This window comes from Callithrix jacchus, chromosome 11 (genome assembly GCF_049354715.1).
Source record: "Callithrix jacchus isolate 240 chromosome 11, calJac240_pri, whole genome shotgun sequence".
NCBI lineage: Eukaryota > Metazoa > Chordata > Mammalia > Primates > Cebidae > Callithrix > Callithrix jacchus.
The window spans coordinates 5,211,010-5,232,602 of record NC_133512.1 but is presented as its reverse complement, the minus strand read 5'-3'; the positions used below and the strand labels follow the sequence as shown (position 1 = coordinate 5,232,602).

Below are 21,593 nucleotides of genomic sequence, written 5' to 3'. Positions count from 1 at the left end.
AGATGAACCTTTTATTATGTAACTCTGTAAGCTGCACTAAAAAATAAGGGTCGGGCTATCTACTAATTAGGGCCAAATAAGGCATCCACTGCATGCTCTTACTCCGGTGCCCTGAAGGGAGACATGAGGTACCACCTTCCCCATCCCGTGGGCCACCCAAGCATTTTTGAAGGCTTCCAGTTCACCAAACTGCAGGGAACTATGTGATCAGAGCTTCAGTTACTCAGAATGTCCTGCCAGGCCCTCAGCATGGGATAATTCGGTCAGGCCTGAGCATTTCCTAAACCTAGAAAAGGGGATTAGGTCAACTGCCACCTCGAATGTTCCCCACGCCCCATGTAGGGAGCATTTCATACCAGGGCCGGGAGAACGTGCTATTCTTAAAGGGCTTTGCTCTAAGGCATCCTGGTTCACATTGGGCTGTAGGATACTTGCATTTCTTTTTCCTGAGTCCAGATGAGGCCAGCTGCCCCAGCCCCATCCTAGCCCATGCTCAGAGCTCTACATGGAATTGAACTCCTCAGGAATGCAGACCCCAAGTCTGAGTCTGAATTTCTAGAGGCTCAGAAAAGAGGAAAGCACAGGCATTCTTGAAGAGCAATGTTGCATGAAAAATCAGGGCAACCCTCTGGAAATGTGACCTTCTACAAGAGAGGCAGGGAAGCCCCCAGGTGTCTCTAAATGCTGCTATTGCCGAGTGCATTCAACCTACCATACCTCTCTGTTTTCCAGGCCAGCTAAATAAAGACGTGACCTATGCGCAGCTGTACTCCTTCCTGAACTGCCTCCAGGTGAGCACTCACTGACTTGCTTCAAGCCGCTTGCCCGTCCCGTTCCTCTGTAATCAAAGTGTTTTCCTGCTCTCAGGTCAGCCCCTGCCACGGCTGGATGTCTTCCAACAAGACGTTGAGGACTCTCACTTCAGAGGTACGACTGTCACAGACCTTTTGATACCATCTTTGATCATTCTTTCCCTGTGTTTGCTGCCGAGTTTCCACTGGGGATGGGATCCTAGCAGGGGAATGGCCTCCAAAACCTCCTGGGTGCTTGGGGAGCGGAGAGAACCTGGTGTACCCTGTCTCCCTCTGCCTCGCTCTGGGTCTGTCCTCTGACTGTGTTTCTCAGCCACTGTCTCTCTAATGTGTGCATGTGTATACACACATTCTTCCACACACACACACACACACACACACGTTTTAAAGCTGGTCCTAGGTATAGTTGTGGAGGTGGGGAGAACTGGTTGCGGTTGGCCCCTATGCATGACGGAAGTTCTCCCGAGGCAAATAAGAACCTTCCTCTCTTCTCTCAGAGAATCCATTGTTCAAAGACCATGGTTTACATTTCTTTCACAGATGGTGACGAATGTCTTTGTAAAAGACTTATTGTGGCTGGGCGTGGTGACTCACACCTGTAATCCCAGCACTTTGGGAGGCAGAGGTGGGCAGATCACTTGAGATCAGGAGTTCAAGACCAGCCTGACCAACATGATAAAACTGAAATACAAAATAAAGATACAAAAATTAATCTAAATGTCCTGCTCTACTAAAAATACAAAAATTAGCTGGGTGTCATGGCGGGCACCTGTAGTCCCAGCTGCTCGGGAGGCTGAGGCATGAGAAGCACTTGAACCTGGAGGCAGAGGTTGCAGTGAGCCGAGATCATGCCACTGCACTCTAGCCTGGGCAACAGAGGGAAACCCTGTCTCAAAAAAAAAAAAAAAAGACTCATTGAATTTTTTTTTCTCATTGAATATTTTTTACATAAAAAGCATATTTTAATTTTTTAGAACTTCAAGAACACAGAAAAAGCATAAAGAACAATAACAAAAATCACCCCAAATTCCACCACCCAAATTCAGTATATGTGTATGTCTTTCCGTTACCACTTCCAGAGATCATATATTTGGTTTCTGCCTACATAGTATGAGAATGCACATACTCTTTCAGGCTTTCCAGTGTTCATAGATTATTTCTCCACATCATGATGTTGTAACCATTCGATAGTTCATATATGTGAATACATTATGATTTATTTCATCCTTTGGTGGTGGACATTTAGATGGTTTCCAAATTTATACTATGATAAATAGCACTGTGATGAGCAGTTGTGTATCTAAAGATGTATGTCTCTGTGAACATCTCTACTTCCTCAAGACAAATTCCTAGAAAACTTACTGGCCCAAAGAGTGTGTCTGTGTTTAAGGGTCTGATCCATACTGCCAAATTGCTCTTTAGACAGGTTAAGTTAATGACATTCTCATTCACCTGCCCATGACAACATTCAACATTACGGTTATCCTACCTTTGCCAATCCCAGGGGTGGAAAAACTAGTATCACTAATTTACACTGATTCCATTCCAATGAACGTTAACATCTGTCACATGTTCAGTGGCCGTTTGTACGTGATTAGAGTCAACTCTATTGTGCAGAGCTGTGGTCTGTTGATGGCTTGGAGAAATGAAAGTGGGGTAGGATGTGGAAGATCGATTTCTTTGTTCTGCCTGAATTATCTCACTAAAGTCTAGATTTCACGGAATTCTCCGTTTCCTTTGTCTTCAGAGAGCAGAGCAACTCTCCAACACACTGAAAAAAATTGCAGCCAAAGAGAAATTTACAAACTTCAATCTTTTCTACATGGAGTTTGCCTTCCATGAAAGTAAGTGGCTTTTTTGGGTATTGGCAGAAGTTGAAAGCAGCAGCTCGTTTAGGGCCTGGGCAACTGGTTTTATAAGCCAGCAGGCAGCAGATTGGGCAGGGTTACTCCTGCCTATTCTGATACATTAATAGCCCTCGGTATTGAAAAAAGATGAAGTGTGGGACTCTTTCTGAGAAGGTTGGGCTCAGCATCACCTCTGCACTTCACCATCATTTTACAGTCTCTGAGGCAACAGAGCCAGTGACTGGTTAGAAAGAGCTTTGGGCTGTCAACCTACAGGTTCATTCACTCACTAACGTGTTCTTGCCAGGTTAAATGCCCTGGTTACCTGTGGGCCACAGATGGACGTGACAGAAACAACAGATAGGCTGGCACCTCTCACAGTGGGCTCTGGATTACCCAGAGACTCAGGAGCAGTGCAGATTCCCAGGCCCCATACATGACCAACCTAATCAGAACCTCTAAGGGAGGGACCGAAGAACTTGCCTGTGGCAAAGCGATCAACCCATGTCCCAGCTTTCTGGAAAGAACATGACTAAGTTTCCTTTTTAGGATTCTGTCCACACACTGGCGTCACTGCTAAGTGGCCACACAAAAACAGACATGATGACTATGGCTACTGATTCACCCTTTACATCTTGAGTCTGAAAAATTATTGCTGATTGAATGTAATCCTTCCTGATTCATTTTCATTGCTAAGCAATTTTTATACCGGAGCAAAGCCCCCGTTGACTGCCAGATGAGATAATGCTAATGAAGAGTTTCATGGTATAGGTGAAAGATGGAAGATTCCTCATCCAGACTTTATCATCTCTGTCCGACACTCCCAATGCCCCATCCCCAGCATCTGGGTTGGAGCAGATGGCCGTCGTGAATTATCAGATATTACATTCGCTGACAGGTTTTGCCTTGCAGACTCTAGTAGTTCAATTCCAAACATCCTTTCAACAAGACTGATCTCCCTTAACTAGATTTCCTGCCTAGGTGATACACATTTCCCTCATGGGGAGAGACATTTTGATAAATAACCTCTCATTACAATGCAGAGGTAAAGACTCATTAATGAATTCCTGGTGTAAACAAATGCACCACCAAGTGATCTTTGATCATCATCAACCTTGAATATAGATAAAGTTATTAAAAATATAATAATGTCTAACACTCACATGGGGCTTTTTTTATTTTCCAGTGTGATCTCTAGCTCTGTCATTTATTATCTCTGGGACTACAGGCAATTCTCTGAATATTTCTAAATTCCCTTTCCAGTCCTGGAAATGGGGATACCATATCTTCCTAACAAATCTTTGTGATGATCCTATGAAATAATGTGCCATCCTCCTAAATGTTATGCCTGGTACACAAAAAAGGTACCATTTCCTTACTCACTGAATGCTTGTGGATAAGCAGAATCAACACTGCCCAGGAGCTGGTTATAAATGCAGAATTCCAGGCCCCCCTCCAGACCTACCTAATCAGAATCTGCATTCAAACACAATCCACAGGTCATTTCTCTGCCCATTAAAGTTTAATAAATGGTTTGTGAGGCTGAAGCGGGAGGATCGCTCAAATCCAAGAGTTCAAGACCAGCCTGGGCAACATTGCAAGACCTCCCCTCTCTATGGCAGGGCGTGGTGGCTCATGCCTGTAATCCCAGCACTTTGGGAGACTGAGGCAGGCAGATCACAAGGTCAGGAGTTGGAGACCAACCTGGCCAACATGATGAAACCCTGTCTGTACTAAAATACAAAAATTAGCCTGGTGTGGTGGCACATTCCTGTAATCCCAGCTACTCGAGAGGCTGAGGTAGGAGAATAGCTTGAACCTGGGAGGCGGAGTTTGCAGTGAGCCAAGATTGCACCATTGCACTCCAGCCTGGGCAACAAGAGTGAAAACCCATCTCTACAATTTTTTCTTTTAATTAGCCAGGCATCTTGGTGCATGCTTGTAGTCCCAGCTACTCTAGAGGCTGAAGTGAGCGGGGGATCACTTGAGCCTGGGAGGTCAAGGCTGCAGTGAGCGGGGGATCACTTGAGCCTGGGAGGTCGAGGCTGCAGTGAGCGGGGGATCACTTGAGCCTGGGAGGTCGAGGCTGCAGTGAGCTGTGATCACATCCCTGAACTCCAGCCTGGCTGACAGAGACCTCATCTCTATAAAAATAAAAATCAATTCAAATAAACAGAGTTCTATAATGCTTTAAGACCAAGAGCTGGATCACTCATCAGATTTGTAAGTCCTGCTGTGTGCCAGGAGCTATAAAGGTGCCGGGAACATAATTGTCAACAAAACAGAAGAGTCCTTATCTCCATGAAGGAGACAGAGAGAAGAGCTTTATTCTTGACTGGCCAGAATTCCACTGGGGAACTGCCGTGCTTGGAAGCAGGGCCGCATCTGCCCGTTCCTGTCCTCACAGCAATAATAAATGCAGTGAAAAAGCACGAAGTTGAGTTAAGCTGAACCGAACAGTCCACATCAACATGGCAGGAAGCTCACAGTCACTTCTCCGTTCTTAGTGACTCCCATCAACACTTCAAGGAACTTCCCGCTTTGTCATCTCCTGCCATTTGTTTAGAAGAAATGTGAAGATCCAGTTTTGGTGCAGGGCCTCCTTCATCTTCTCAGGAAGTTAGTGGGCACCCCACTAACGAAGGCATGTGGGCACCGTGGGAGCACTGTGGGACCTGCCTCCATGAACATCTGATACAGCACCTGTATTTGATGCCTCGGTGCCACCATGCCCACCCCCGAAAGAGCTAGCATTTCTATCTGGTTTTCAGTAACTGTGGTAATGTCTCAACTTAAGCTCAGAGTTAGGTACTGCAAAACACATTTTTAACTGAAGATTTTAGCATTTCCAAAGCAGGTGGAGGGATAATCCCACCCCAGACCCATCTCCGTGTGTCACCTCCTGTGCCTGGGAAGCTCATCTCCCCAGAAACCCACCTCATGTGGGTACGGTGTGTGGTTATAGAAAGAGCACAGAATTTACAACTGTGTTCCAGCTCAGACACGGAGGAGGAATTAAATAACCACCCAGCCTTGGTTTCCTTGTATGTAGGATAGAAATAACTAACCCATGTAAGGATTAACTAAAAGAAAACGTGTTCAGTTGTAAGGGCTCAGTAACTGTTAGCAGCCATCCCCACTGCCACCCTCATCAGCGTGTGTGCAGCAACTCCTTCATTTCTGAGGCCCAGCCCATCCCCCAGCTCCATTCATGCCTGTGAAGTACTCTGAGTTCCTTCGAGGAAGGTATGGCAGAAATGCATCTCATTACCAAGAAGAAATGTAATTTTCTATCAGAAATTAAAACCCTACAGAGTCGCTTATTAAGTCTGCAGTCCTGATAGTCCCATGAAAATCTCTTCTCTCATCTTGGTGCTTTAGGTGAGCTGACTATCGTGTCAAAAATAGTCTCATTTTTCATGATACAAAAATTCACAACTTCACATCCTGTGACAGAGCAAATTGCATTCGAGGGTCCCTGTCACTTGAGGGTAGACGCGAGACCTATTCATTTTCTGCCCTGACAGCCTCAGTCCAGCCCTGAAAGATGATTGCTCATCTCCAAAGACTCTTTTATCTCTTGCTGACTCATTCTCCAACTGGCTATGAACTAAACAGAGGCAGCAACTTTTCCTCCCTTCAGGAAATGCCAACTTGAGCAGGTGATGTTCTTTCTCTTTGCCTGCACCACACATGCCCAACAGAGGAAAGAAAATGCCACTTGGCTAACACCTACAGTTTAAATATATCTCCAGCTGCCCTCAGCTTCCCAGACAGCTCAATTGGAGGAAACCTGGCTCTTGGTTCCCGCCACCATGAATACATCTGTAAAAGCAGCCAATGACTATGGTGCTGACCAGAATGCAGCCTTTTCTTTAAAATACCTGCTAGTGTTGCTTTTCACCCAAGAGCTGCCAAGTGTTTTATGAGTCTTCCTCCACTCTCTCTATTGCATCTTTGAAAAGCTGGTCATCAGCAGTTTCTTCAACTTTACAAATAAAGAAAATACATTAAGAAGAAGAAAACAAAACAAAATACATTACGCTCCAAATCTCCACAGATCATCCAGGATCACTCAAGAAACTTAATCCAGATCTTCTGAAGAACAAATAGGAACTCATTGCTCTGTTTTAAGTTATGGTCCTACGTAGAAAGGAAACTGACCAACTTACCATGTTATCTCTGATTGGACCTCCCACTTTAAAATCAACTAAGGAAAAAGTAAAGACCAGCGTCTGGTATTGCATTTCTCCCGAGAAAGCAGAATTTCATCCTGAGATAAACAAACAAAGGATCTTGCCTTTGACGTTGGTCGTGATACAGATAAAATTCTAAACACTTGCCTGTGAGTTACCAAGGCTCCCCTAAGTTTTACTGTCCTGATGGCCACATATATGTGATGGCCCATAGCCGTCACAGACATAACGATCCTGCGGGGGGGAAATGATGTTTGCCTCTGTAAATAGACAGATTGTAGCCTTAGTAAACTTGGAGAATTTTCTTTTAACACCTATTGGATTATGTTATATAGGAAGCAAGTCCTTCCAAAGGCTGGACTCCCCCGTAGTTGTCACCTAATGTAGAGAAGGGATGGGGGCCGGGAGATAGGAATAATTTCTTAGCAGGGAGGAATGTGTTATCAATGACATCATTTAGAATTGCTGGACTATGGTGATGATAAAAGGTGGACCTCTCCCACTCCCCCAAACCTAGGTGTGCTCCTGTTCCCCTGCAAATCTTGGCAAGTAAATATCCCTTCTCTTTCTTTGTGTTTTTGCTCCTGAGATTTCCTTCCATAATTCCCACAATTATGGAATTGCTCAAGTCTCCAAGGGAAGGAAAAGGGAATGGCCATCTCTTCGCATTTTGAAAACACAGTATAGGTTGAATATCCTTATCCTGAATGCTTGGGACCAGAAATGTTTCAGATTCTGGATTTGGGGGGATGTTTTCAAATTTGGAATATACGCATTACATATACTTACCAGTTCAGCGTCCTGTGTACAAAATCCAAAATTTTCCAGTGGGCATTTCCTTTGAACATCATGTTGGCACTCAAAAAGTTGTTAATTTTAGAGCATTTTGGATTTTGGCTTTTTGGATGCAAGATGCTCAACTCGAGTCACTATCTCTGATAATTGAATTAATTATCTTGTTCCATGAAGACATCTATCAACACCTCCCTTTCTTTCTCTAAGGACCATAGTTTTTAGTTTGGTAATTAGTAACACACATAAAATGCGAATCAAAATGAAAATAGCCTAAAATTACTTTACGCCTAGATGCCAAAATTGAACCACAGTCTAAGAAACTCACGGATCAGCAAATCTCACCTTGGTACTATCAGGTTCCTCATAAACATTCTTCTCAAGGAACACGATCTTGTTTAAACTGCTTCCTTAACAGCTTCAAATTTGCTTTCTACTTTAGGTTTTTCAGAGCTCTGGATCACCATAACCCTTTTCTAGATGTTTTCTTACCCATCGCAGGCATGGGTTTGATTCAACGTGTCTTTGAGAGTCAAAAAGTATTGAAGAGGCTTCCTACCCCTACTGCATCGGGTGACACCAGGGTACTCTAGGTCAGGCCCATGGCTTGCTGTGCATCTGCTTACTTCAAGAGGACTCTGCCTCATGCCTTATTCATCCAGCTCTTCCTAACTTTTTAGCAGGCTCTGTATGAGGTCTTGACTGGGCTCAATTCCCATTGACCTGCTCTTATTAGCATGCCTGGGAATTTTTTAATATCCGTCTCATCTCAGAATGCCGTAATAAAATACCATAACCTGGGTGGCTTATAAACAACAAAAATGTATTTCTCACAGTTCTGGAGGCTGAAAGTTTGAAATCAGGATGCCAGCGTGGTTAGGGTCTGGTGAGGGTCCCCTTCTGTTTTGCTGACTGCTGACTTCTCATTGCATCCTCATATGGTTAAACAAATAAATAAATAAAGAGTGAGAGAGCCCTCTGGGTTTTTGTTTTCATTTTTGTTTCGACAGAGCCTTGTACTGTCAACCGGGCTGGTGTGCAGTGGCGTTATCGTGGCTCACTGCAACCTCTGCCACCCAGGTTCAAGAGATTCTCCTACCTCAGCCTCCCAAGCAGCTGGGATTACTGGCACCTGCCACCACATCTGGCTAATTTTTTTTTCTTAGTAGCGACGGGGTTTTACTATGTTGGCCAAGCTGGTCTCGAACACCTGACCTCGTGATCCACCCATATCGGCCTCCCAAAGTGCTGGGATTACAAGCATGAGCCACTACGCCCAGCTGGGGTCCATTTTATAAGGGCATGAATCCCATGATGAGGGCTCCATCCTCATAGCATAACTACTTCCCAAAGGCCCCCACCTCCTAATGCCGTCAGACTCTGGATTAGTATTTCAACATGGGAATTTGGAAGGGACACAAGCATTCAGTCCTGGGAATTTGGAAGGGACACAAGCATTCAGTCCTGGGAATTTGGAAGGGACACAAGCATTCAGTCCTGGCAACACCCTGTTGGGATTTTCTTTCATTCTTTCATTCTTCCTTTTCTTTCTTCTGTTAGCATCTTTACAGCATAAGGTGAAACCCAACTAGAAATAAAGGGAAAAGGGACAAAATGTTCATCAAGAACTTTGGTGAAGCAAAAAGGAGCACAAGGAGGATAGAGATGAGGTCACTGGGAGGCTGACATCACACCTGGCCTGGGCCTTTCTGCATCGTTGCCGATTTTTGAGAGACTCCTGTGGGACTGCAAGGAGAGACGAGACAAAGATTGTAAAAGGACAAAGAGAACTGAGAGGGTTCAGTGGTGATGACCCTGGCTCTGCGTTTGAAGAAATCTTTCCAGATGCCTGGTTCTCCATTAAGGGCAATTTGTTGGATGTTCAGATTGGAGGTAGCTTGGACAGAGAATCCGCACAGAGTTAGAAAATAGAAAAGCAGGACCCAAAAGGGAGAAATTGGCCCATCCTCCTGGATAAGAGGGAGAACAAAGAGCCCAAAAGAAGCATCAGGGAATGGCAGGGGATGGGCTGGACAGCATCCCTGACCCAGCAAAGCCAGCATCGCAGCAAGGAAGGCAGTCTGGAATGCACGGGAGCTTCAGAGGGTCAAGTGCAGAGGGAAAGATGAGGCAGCGGGAATTGAACCTCAAGCAGAAGTTTGGATTCCAAGGTCATGCCTAAAAAGCAGGCAAAACAGTCCAGGCAAACTGAAGACTGAGCCAGGCAAGCTTCTCCAAAGCTGTGCCTTGACAAGACATTATAGCCAAGGGCAAGAAAGAAATTGTTGACAGGTGCATGCTGGCTTGGCAGAACAAATAAACTTTGACGAGAGTGATGCTGTTGAAGCATCAGTGCAGCTCTGCCCACCATTTCTTTAGAGAGAAGTTATTTACCAACACGCTGCTGCTTCTCCCTCGAGACTCTGTGTGGCAGACAGCACGTGACACAGTGGACAGTGTCCTCAGTTTGAGTTTTCAAGAAATGCAAAGGCAACTTACCAATAGCTGCTTCTTCTTACAGCCTCCAGTAAAAGCCAGAAGCATAATATAAAACCGTGGCTCAGGGGCGGTCATTCTACCAGAGAGTCAGCTAGCAGGGACCCCAATTCAGTGTGTAGCACTCCAAACCATTAGCAAGAATTTTTTTTCCTGGGCTTTGAGAAGGGCAGCGTTATCTTCAGCACCCCCGCCCCGCCCACCCCCACGGAACCGGGATTGGGTAGTAAGTGGGGCTGGCATGCTGGGACATTAGGACTAATTGCAAAAGCAGCCTCGTATTGACTTAGCCTGGGGAAGCCCAGCCCCTCTTGTCCAATCAAAGCCCCCACATCTCCATCCTTCCTTTGGGATGAGAAAGGGAGATTCAGAGGGCACAGACCTCTGTTCTTGAGTTTTCTGGGGAATGAAGAGTAAACAAGAGGAGGAATGTTAGCTGTGCCTGCCCCCCTCGCTGGACGCTGGAGAAGTGAGGGCGTGACTTTGCTGGGAGCTCTCCGGAGGCTCCCTAGGGACTGAAGTTTCCCTGAGGAGTTCTTACTGACTGTGTGATGGAATGACAGTGAGTTAATTGTGCTGCTGCCTTGCAGCAACCTGACATTCTTGGTCTCACCCCTGTTGAAGGACAGTTTTATTACTTTTCATCACTTTGGGGCTCATAATATTTTCTCTGCAGCCATATTCCCTCTAAATGTGGCGATGAGATAATTTTATGTAATTATATTCCTGACGTACTGTATGATTTTGAAAGGCAAGTGCTTGACACACGCAGGCAGAGTCTGCAAATGGCAACCCATGAAAGGGGATGTTAACAAAATGCTGGATTTTCCCCTCCTGTGATACCGTCCTACCGCACCACTGAAAAATGACATGTACTGAAATCGGTGTTGAATATTTTAGAGCTCACCTTTTCCCACTGCCCTCCCTGCTACACAAACCACATTCATCTAACGCGGTCACGTATTCTCTTCCTGAGTTAGAAAAAGGCACACACACACACACACACACACACACACACACACACACACAGTGGGAAGATCATTTGTGTTCAGAAAGCCCCCAGTGCAAGAGAGCAGCTCAGGGGCAGCCGTGGCTGGGTCAACTGGGCCTGTGAGGGCCTGGGCAGCTCTCACATCCTTGCCCTTGGACATTGGCTGTTGCTTGTGCGAGTGTGTCTGTAACCCTCTGGTTCTGTGCCCTGCAGTCATACAGGAGTGGCAGAAGAGAGGCGGGCAGCCCTGGCAGCTCATCGAGCCCGTGGACGGATTCCACCCCAACGAGGTGAGCGCAGTCACACGGTGGTTGCAGAGGCTGTTTATTGGTTTGCTGGTTTTTAGTTGCCCTTACACATTCATGGATTTATTTTTATCCTGTTTTGCTCTAGAAAGGACTTCAGGCAATGTACACACGTGTATAAGATAGAAGATTTTAAAAAAAACAAAGTGAAATTCAGGACAATAGGAAAACAGAGTAGAAATTATACCTGGATTCCTGATTTAATTTCTACAATTCATAAAATACGTGCAGGGCAGTCCTGAGAAACTGCCAGAAGGGGCTTACGAAATCAGCTCTGTGCTTCCTAGCAGCCATGCTAAAAGGGACATTAAGCCGTGGCTTCCATAGGATTAAAAAAAAAACAAATCAAGAACTCCAAAAAACAAAAAAAAGAAGAAGGAAAATTACAAGGATTTTTGGAAGTGAGACCCACAAGAAATTTATTCTAAGGATCTTTCTAGAAAGCGTGCTGTACAGGAGAACGATGTCCTTAGCGGTATCCTGCAGTAAGAGCTGTTTCTCACTGAGGATCCAAAGGACAGTTCTGTCAGGTAGCTCTCCTCTGGCCTCTTCACAAAGCAAGGGGAGCCAGAGGGTGGGACTCTGTCCCCTCCCGGCTCCACTCCCATCCCATTATCCTGGCATCAACCAGGGAAGCTCCACTTTTATCTGTTGCATGGTCCTGGACATACTCATGACATGTCTTTATTAAGAAGAAAAAGAGTGGGGGAGTTGCTCTGCCACTTGTAAAATGTTGAAAGCTGCTCCTCTCTGGGGTGGGAAGGGCCATTTACTCTCAGGGAATCCTGCATCACGGAGCCTTTCTGCTCGAGCTGTTGGGGAAGCACTGTGTGGCTACCAAAGGGTACAAACCTGATGGGTGTGCCTGGGGGATGCTCCTTGGCTGGCCATTGAGACCCAGGCCACAAGAGGGCTGATTGTCCCCTCAGGAGCCTGAATGAAGCGAACACAGCCCACCTTCCTCCAACTCTAGGTTCAGCCAGTGCCCATGAGCAGGCTAAGAATCACCTCCAAAGGGAAAAGAATAGAAGGGTGCCCACTCCCCAGCAAATGAGTAAAAGTGGTGTCCCAGGAATGCTGAGCAAATTTTAAAGGAAGTGTTAAATGCCCACTCACAGATTTAAATAGCCACACGCACACACACACACACACACACACACACACAATCAGAGTCATAACCTCTGAATAGCTAACCTTCCTGTGTATCAATTGAATGAGTTGATCAAAGAAAAGTATTGGCTAGATTCTGGTTCAATATCAGGGTCTTGTCCCCCAAAAATGATGTCTTTGGTTTTAGAAGAGTTTATATATTGTCTGTCCCTTCTTTCTAGCAGTTATGAGGTGGTAGTTCTTGTCACTCTCTGAACAGAATAGCATCTTACCCTTCTGGTTCTGTAGAGAATGGGCATGTGAAAAGACGCTCACGTAGCGTGTCAGGGACGAGCTAAAAACAAGAGGGTCAAAGACTGCTTTGCTTTACCCCTCAGGATATATGTATCCCATCTATCAAATAACCATTCTGTCCCTGGCTCTTAAAATGACTTTGGGGTTCGGGTCTCAGATTGAGGCTCTTTCTTGCACTCAGTTTACCTATATCTGGTCACTGAAAACACAGTCAAAACTGAAAATCAATATGTGCCATAATCTTATACTATTCCTGCAAGATTTGTCCACATGCCTGTAGCCAGTGATACAGTGGCCAAGAATAGACAGCTAGGCCGAAAGCCTGCCTGTTTATCGTGTATATTGAGCTGAAAAGTCCAGATTGGCTACGTGCCATCCAAAAATATGTATTGCATGGCTACCCAGTGTCAAATGCAGTGAGAATTCAAGAGTGAACAAGAAAATTCCCCGCCACTTAGAATTATAGTATAGAGTAGGAAACTGAGAGTAAACAGACAATCAACTCTAAAGTAGCAAATGCCTTCCACTGTGCAAGTGCAGAACACCACAGGGCATTACGGGTGGGATGGGGGCGGGTTTCGAACATGTTTTCAGAGGAGGTGATGTCAGAACTGAGGCCGCTAACTCGTAGAGTGAAGGGAGGAAGAAGGTTACAGAAAGCGTTTTGAGCAGAGGCAACTGCATGGGCCGAGGCCTGGATGTGAAAGCAAGCATGGCAGATTAGAGGAAAGAAAAGCCCTCGGTGCGGCCATGGAGTGCAGAGGGAGGAGTCTGCGGCATATTAGGGAACCGGATCATGGAAGCTCTGTCTGGGGCTTGACCTCGGTCCTGAGGGAGACGAGGAGCCACTGGACATTCTCGAGCAGGAGAATGATCCAACCTGTGCTCTAAAGATGCTGTTGTAGCAGCGTGGAGGATGGATTGCTCGGGAACCAGTCCAGAGGGACAAAGGAAGCTTTTCTAATGGCCAAACACGGAGTCACGGGACAGCGAGGCAAGTTCCTATCAGAGATTTTATTCAAGGAATCCAAGTCAAGGGCCCACTGGAGTCAGTACAGATTGTGCCCACTCTCCTCCCACAGTCCCCTCGGTGGTCGCAGGCCGATGTGAGGACGGCCAGCGTGACTCCAGATCATCAGGTGGTTGAACAAAGCATCGTGCTGTATTACGAGAAACTAAACCCATGTACTCAGAAGCCACTTCTGGCCCTACCGGTTATGAGCTGCATGGTTTCTATGCGACTTAGCAAGAAAGGGGGCCTGAAAGGTGTCCAACAACAAAGGAAAACACCTGGGAAGGAATTTCTATTAGCGGGAGGACCCCACTTAATCAGGGCACCCGCTCCCTAGCACTCTTCTGGAGTAGATTTTATCCCACACACTTGCCTAGAAGGGCAGCCGATGACCTCGTCCTGAGCTGCCAAGGTTGTGTGAACTGGCAGAAGAAGGGTGTCTCCATCCTCTCATCCTGAGGACAAATGCTGGGGTGGAGGGTATGTGATAAAAGTTTCCACTGATAAAATGAATTAGCTTGCATCTATGCGATAGCATACCATGCACCGAATAACCCCATCTCTACTAAAAATACAAAAATTAGTTGGGCCTGATGGCACGCACCTGTGGTCCCAGCTACTCCGGAGGCTGAAGGTAGGAGAATCGCTTGAACTGGAAGGTGGAGGTTGCAGTGAGCTGAGATTGTGCCACTGCACTCTAGCTTGGGTGGCAAAGCAAGACTTTGTCTCAAAAAAAAAAAAAATCTACCTTTAGTGACATAGAAATGTGTTTATAATGTACAGCAAAGTAAATACAATCAGACGACAGATTATAGGAGCAATGACTCAACTGCATGCATTTGTCAAATTCATAGCACTGTTTACCAAAGAGAGTTCATTTTACTGTTTCTAAATTTGACTTCAATAAGAGCAGATTATAAAATGACATTCAAGAGGAATCGTGTGTGTGTGTGTGTGTGTGTGTGTGTGTGTGTGTGTTTTCAGATATAAAATCAGGGCCAGGTGCAGTGGCTCATGCCTGTAATCATAGCACTTTGGGAGGCCAAGGTGGGCAGATCACCTGAGTTAGGAATTTGAGACCAGCCTGGCCAACATGGTGAAACCCAGTCTCTACTAAAAATACAAAAATTAGCCGGGTGTGGTAGTGGGTTCCTGTAATCCCAGCTGCTTGGGAGGCTGAGGTGGGAGAATCGCTTGAACCTGGGAAGTGGAGGTTATAGTGAGTTGAGATCATGCCGCTATACTCCAGCCTGGGTGAGAGAGGGAGATTCCATCTCAAAAATGTATGTGTGTGTATGTGTGTGTGTGTGTGTGTATATATTGTGTGTGTGTGACACACACAAAATCACAAAGGTTCTACATCCCATGTTAACAGAGGCTACTTCTATTTTAATTACAGATGACTTTTATTCTGTTTTTCTCTTTGTGCTTAAGTGGGTTTCAGTTTTTCTAGAATGAACATGTTTTGCTTTAACATTTTAGACTATGAATGGAGAAGCACAAAAGAATATCAGTTCAGGAGGCTGAGGCAAGAGACTCACTTGAACCTGGGAGGCGGAGGTTCCAGTGAGCCAAGATCTGGCCACTGCACTCCAGCCTGGGTGACAGAGAAAAATCCTGTCACAAAAAAGAAAAGAAAACGACTTGGATAAAGAGAGGAAAGGGTAGCTGTGCCCTGCCCTGGGCAGTGCCTTGTGGGAGTTATGACAGGAGACTGTGGTATAAGAAACGCACAGTAGGTGTTCAGTAGATATTTGTCAAATGAATGAGTGATTACAGGGGACCACTTTATCACAAGTCTCTATGATAAGCTTGCCGGCCTCCTTTCAGACCCGATGTTTCCTCAATGCCTGCTCAGAAATATTCTAGTCCCTGTTAGGGTGACAGTCAACTAATTGCTTTCAAACCAAACAGTTACCAAATGCTCAGATCTGAGCTATTGCATTTTCATTTCCCTCTTCTTGCCCTCACCTTGTCTCCTCCCTTATTAACACACATAGGGAAATAAAAGCCTTGTGCCACATAACTGTTAGAAAGACAGCTTAGGTGCGTCACCTTGAAAGCCAGTAACACAAAACAGAAGAGCCGGTAATTTTCCACAGACCTGGCAGCAGTTTCCTTTGTTGAGAAATGGCAGGAAAACAGCCAGAAGCCCAGGCCTGTGTCTTCAAAGGTCCTGACTGCTTTGTGTGAGAGATGAGCTGGCCCTCCCTGGAGCACTGGCCAGCTTTGCAGGCAGCCTCTGATGTGCTCCTGCTTTTTTTTTTTTTTTTGAGACGGAGTTTCGCTCTTGTTACCCAGGCTGGAGTGCAATGGCGCGATCTCGGCTCACCGCAACCTCCGCCTCCTGGGTTCAGGCAATTCTCCTGCCTCAGCCTCCCGAGTGGCTGGGATTACAGGCACGCGCCACCATGCCCAGCTAATTTTTTTTATATTTTTAGTAGAGACGGGGTTTTACCATGTTGACCAGGATGGTCTCGATCTCTTGACCTCGTGATCCACCCGCCTCAGCCTCCCAAAGTGCTGGGATTACAGGCTTGAGCCACCGCGCCCGGCCTGACGTGCTCCTGCTTTTAAGTGCAAAGAAGTATATGTGGATTGTGTATGGTGTGTGGTTTCTCTGTGTGTTTTGTATCTGTGTGCTTTCTGTGGCCGATGTGGGGGGTGAGGTATGTGGGGGGGTGAGATGTGTTGGGGGTGAGGTATGTGGGGTGGGTGAGGTATGTGGGAGGTGAGATGTGGTGGGGGGTGAGGTATGTGGGGGGTGAAGTACGTGGAGGGTGAGATATATGGGGGGTGAGGTATGTGGGGGGTGAGATATATGGGGGGTGAGGTATGTGGAGGGGTGAGGTATGTGGGGGGGGTGAGATGTGTTGGGGGATGAGGTATGTGGGGTGGGTGAGGTATGTGGGGGGTGAGATGTGGCAGGGGGTGAGATGTGGGGGGGTGAGGTATGTGGGGTGGGTGAGGTATATGGGGGGTGAGATGTGTTGGGGGTGAGGTATGTGGGGTGGGTGAGGTATGTGGGGGTGTGAGATGTGGTGGGGGTGAGGTCTGTGTGGGGTGAGGTATGTGGGGGGGTGAGATGTGGCAGGGGTGAGGTATGTGGGGGGGTGAGATGTGTGGGAGGTGAGATGTGGGGGGGTGAGGTATGTGTGGTGTTTGTGTGTGTCTGTGTGGTGTGTGTGTGTATGAGAGATGTGGGGGGTGTAGGGGTGTGTGTTGGTGGTACATGTGGTGTATGTGTATGTATGGTATATGTGTAGTTGAGGGGGTAGGTGTACATATGTATGGTGTGGAGGTGTGTTGTATATGTATGGTGTGTGTGGTGTGAGTAGTATATGCGTGGTGTATGTGTGTAGTGAGGGTTGTGTATGTGATATGTGTATGTGTTGACTGTGTATGTGGTGGTATCTGTGAGGTATGTGGGGGTGTGTGTGGGATGTGTGTGTATGTGAGAGAGATGTATGGGTGTGGAGCGTGTGTGTTGGGGTGTGTGTGATGTGTGTGTGGTGTGGGGTTGTGTGGTGTGTATGTGTGTGGTGTGTGGGGTGTTTCTGTGTGTGGTGTGGTGGGGGATGGAGGTGTATGATGTATGTGCATGTAGTGTTTCTATGTGTGATGTGTATGGTGTGTGGTGTGCAGTGTGTTCTTTCTGTGTGGGGTGTGTGTGTGTGATGTATGTGTGTGTGTGGTGTGGGGTTGTGAGGGGTGTGGTATGTGTGTGTGATATGGTGTTTCTGTGTGTGGTGTGCATGGGGTGTGTGTATGATATATGTATGTGTGGTGTGGGGTTGCGAGGTGTGTTTGGTAGGTGTGGTGTTTCTGTGTGTGATGTGTGGGGTGTGGTATGTGTGTCTGATGTGGTGTCTGTGTGGTGTTTCTGTGTGTGGTGTGCGTGGGGTGTGTGTATGATATATGTATGTGTGGTGTGGGGTTGTGAGGTGTGTTTGGTATGTATGGTGTTTCTGTGTGTGATGTGTGTGTGGTGTGGAGTTGTGTGTGATGTGGTGTGTGTGTGATGTGTGTGGGGTGTGTGTGATGTGTGTGTGGTGTGGAGTTGTAAGGGGTGCGGTGTGTGTGTGGTGTATAGTGTCTGTGTGGTGTGTGTGGCGTTTCTGTGTGTGATGTGTGGAGGGTATGTGTGATATATGTGTGATGTGGGGTTTTGAGGGATGTGGTGTTTGTGGTGTTTCTGTGTGTGGTGTGGCGGGTGTGTGTGATGTATATGTGTGTGGTGTGGGGTTGTAAGGGGTTGGTGTGTGGTATGTGTGGTGTTTGTGGGGTATGTGTGATGTATATATGTGTGGTGTGAGGTTGTGAGGGGTGTGATGTATGTGTGTGTGGTGTTTGTGTGTGGTGTTTGTGGGGTGTGTGTGATGTATGTATGTGTGGTGTGTGGTGTTTGTGGTGTGTGGGGTGTATGTAATATATGTTAGTGTGATGTGTGGTGTGTGATGTTTGTGGTGTGTGGGGTGTATGTAATATATGTTAGTGTGGTGCGTGGTGTGTGTGGTATTTGTGTGTGGTGTTTGTGGGGTGTGTGTGATGTATGTATGTATGGTGTGAGGTTGTGAGGGGTGTGGTGTATATGCATGTGGTGTGTGGTGTGTGTGGTGTATAATGTATGTATGTGTGGTGTGTGTTGTTTATGGTGTGTGGGGTGTATGTAATATATATAAGTGTGGTGTGTGGTGTGTGTGGTGTTTGTGGGGTACGTGTGAGATGTATGTATATGTAGTGTGGCGTTGTGAGGGATGTGGTGTATGTGTGTGTTATGCCGCAGGAGAGACACTGCATGGATATGACCGAGACTACACAGCAGGGTAAGTGGAAGTTTGCATCCACCTCAGAAGGCTCAGAACACATTAAAATGCCAGGGACCTGATGCAGTGACTGGATCAGTCCTAGTTTTTCTAACTACTCAAATCTCACACACAGCTACACAGAAAGGACTTTGGATCACGTACTGTCACCCATGCAATGTGCAGATGAGAGGGCAGGGCCCGGACCCGAGTTGGCCACGCTGCCTGTTAGGAAGGGGACCGCGAGCTGCCCTGTGGAGCATCCCTCCTGAGCAATGTCTTCCCTCTGGGAGGCCTTCAGCAATCACATTTCTCTTCCTGCTCAGCACTGAAAACCACTGTTGAGTTGGAGCCCTCTGGAGCCTGCAGGCCTCGCCAGCTCCTATGTGCTAAATGAGGGCATTGTCTGCAGAGAAAGAGTGTCCCCTTCAAAGGCATATTAATGACAAGCCAGACACTGCACAACCAAGAATGGACCCAGCTAATGTCATGGATAAAGGGAAACCTGACATGCAATGACAGAACCAGAGAGCAAGCCTCAGGCGGGGAGAGCCGGAGTCCAAGCCTCAGGCTGGGAGAGCCAGAGTAGAGCCTGCTGTGCATTAAGCAAATTCCTCTCTGGTGCTTTGGCTGGACGCTACACACTCACAGCCTGCCAAGATACACCCCCAGTCAGGGACCCAGCCAGTCTCCACTCCCAGCACCTGTAGTTCCCCAACCGTGACATTCCCTCCCACAGCTCTGAGCCTTTGCACATGCTGTGTCCTCTACCATTGCACTGTTTCCCCACATCATGTATCTGGGGGAACTCCTAGGAAATTCATCTTAGCTGCCACCTTCTTCAGAGAAATCCCACCCCTTCCCCCACCCAACAGAAGTGGCACCTCTTCCCTTTCCGGTGTGTGCATTCTCCTCCCGGCCCTCCCCGTGGGCTTGGTGGTGTCATTTTGCATGTCTGGTCACCTTACTAGGACTTTCTTAAAGGAGAAACACACCATGCTCATCTCTAAAACCCAAGCCTCAGGCCTGCAGTAAATGCCAGCTGTCCACAGATAAATGAGGAAGTGGATTTCTGAAAAAGTGAATTTGTAACCTATTACTGAAAAAACAAATTCCACAAACTTAGCAGCTTAACACAATACACACTTATGATCTCATAGTTTCTGTGGGTCACAGTTGGGTCCTCTGCTTAGGGTCTCACAAATGAAAATCAAGGTGTGGCATCCAGACCGCATTCTCATCTGGAGACCTGTCTGGGGAAGAAGTGCCTTCAAACTCACCCGGGCTGTTGGCAGATTCATTGCCGTGAGGTTGCAGGACTGAGGAACCAACTTAAGGCTGGATGGCAGCTGGGTCACCATCAGCTCCAGCCCAGAAAGGAGAGCCTCCAAAGCAAGTCACTAGCAAGGTGAAGCCTCACACAATGTGACACCATCACTGAGGCAGCATCTCCTCACCACGGCCACACTTCCTCTGTTAGAACCAAGGGATGGGTCCTGCTGTCGGGTCTGACCTGCAGACCCCGACCCAGGGACGGATGAACAAATGCAATCAGACATAGATATCTGGTTAAAGAGCAGGCTAGGGGTCCAGGCCACTCCCAGACACTGAGGAGGGTGCTGTAAAGAGTTAGCAGCCGCGGCCCTCACAGGCTGGCACTGCAGGCATTTATTCAGTATAGATTTAATGACACAGGCTTTGAGTCAACACACTTGTGGATAGTTAACATGGTCACCCTCCTGAGAGAGCAGTCTAACAGATGATTAAAGGCCAGGTGCACAGGCCTAAGTAAAGTGACTTATCTAGATCAGTTTCTGTACACCCCTAGTTGTGTAACTCAAGCTTTCAGGCACTGGGTAAGAGAATCTGGCTGTCCCCATCCAAATCCTATGCTGAGGCTTTTGCAACACCCTCCAACCTTCTAAAAGGTTTGTGTCCATTTTTTCCCCCACCACCCTGACTGAACTCCTACATCCCACCGCCAGGAGATTATTCAGAGAAGTGGGCGCAGGACTCAGGGTGACACCCCAGAGGCGGTCTCTAGCCGAGAGCATGTAGGAAATCTTGCTGGTATGTGAATTGTCCTAATTTCCCTTTTCCTCCTCCTTTGGGTTCTCTCTCACAGGTGGCTTTGCTCATGTTGGCAGATCGCTTATGGGAGAAGGTGCAGCTCCAGTGGCCCCAAGTCCTGGGAAAGGAGAATCCATTCAACCCTCAGATTAAAGAGGTGTTTGGAGACCAAGGGGGGCACTGAGCATCGCAGGAGCACACGCCCCTGGGGAGCACACGGAGGCAGAGGCTTGGGTAAACTCATTCCACAAACCCTATGGGGGCTACTACGTCACAGGCCCAAAGGACTCTCCCTCAGCAGCATCTTTGCAAAATGCCTTTCTCTCAGTGAGGAGCATATCTGGATAGGCGTGCAATGCTGTGTGCTTCTGGGATCAGCGACCCTCCTGCTGTTCCTGAAATAACCTTTAATAAAGTGCTTTGGGTGCCATTCCGAGCAAGAGAGTATCTGTGCCCTTTCGAGCTAACTGTTCTGAAAGGAGTTTCCAAAAACACTGAAGATCCAGCAATGTTCAGCAACCCACGCAGGGTCTTGGCAAGACAGGGACTGATCCTCCCTGTGTTGCTGACATCTTCAGAATGGCCTGTGAGCTGAGGCTCCTCCTATGCAGGCGGCTGGCCAGCTGCCAATTTACACAAGGGGCAGGGCAGGCTTCATGAGGCCCCCTTGGAAAACAGAACACCAAACTACAAATACAAAGTTAGAGATGAACTTGAACGCACATTTAGAATGAGCAAAGAAATCACAACAAATTACGAATGTTTGAAAACTGACTAGTACCATAGCCTCGCAAAGTTTGGAGAAATGACAATACAATGTTTTGCCTTTCAAAGGTTCTATGAGCTGATTAGTGGGTATAAAT

At 47.0% G+C, this 21,593-nt stretch overlaps 1 protein-coding gene across 2 annotated transcripts in view; it reads left to right on the top strand.

The window, feature by feature from the left end:
- The window catches only part of AOAH (acyloxyacyl hydrolase), a 204,316-nt gene extending 183,156 nt beyond the window's left edge, over positions 1-21,160 (top strand). The window contains exons 17-22 of one of the 2 annotated variants that reach the window (XM_035253177.3): positions 733-791; positions 868-927; positions 2,560-2,656; positions 11,348-11,424; positions 19,073-19,191; positions 20,786-21,160. In XM_035253177.3, the coding sequence (XP_035109068.1) occupies positions 733-791; positions 868-927; positions 2,560-2,656; positions 11,348-11,424; positions 19,073-19,191; positions 20,786-21,134 (761 nt within the window). In that variant the 3' untranslated portion in view covers positions 21,135-21,160. The remainder of the gene's footprint in view (positions 1-732; positions 792-867; positions 928-2,559; positions 2,657-11,347; positions 11,425-19,072; positions 19,192-20,785) is intronic. The other variant, XM_035253176.3, reaches the window with a different exon arrangement.
- Positions 21,161-21,593: the final 433 nt, after the last annotated feature.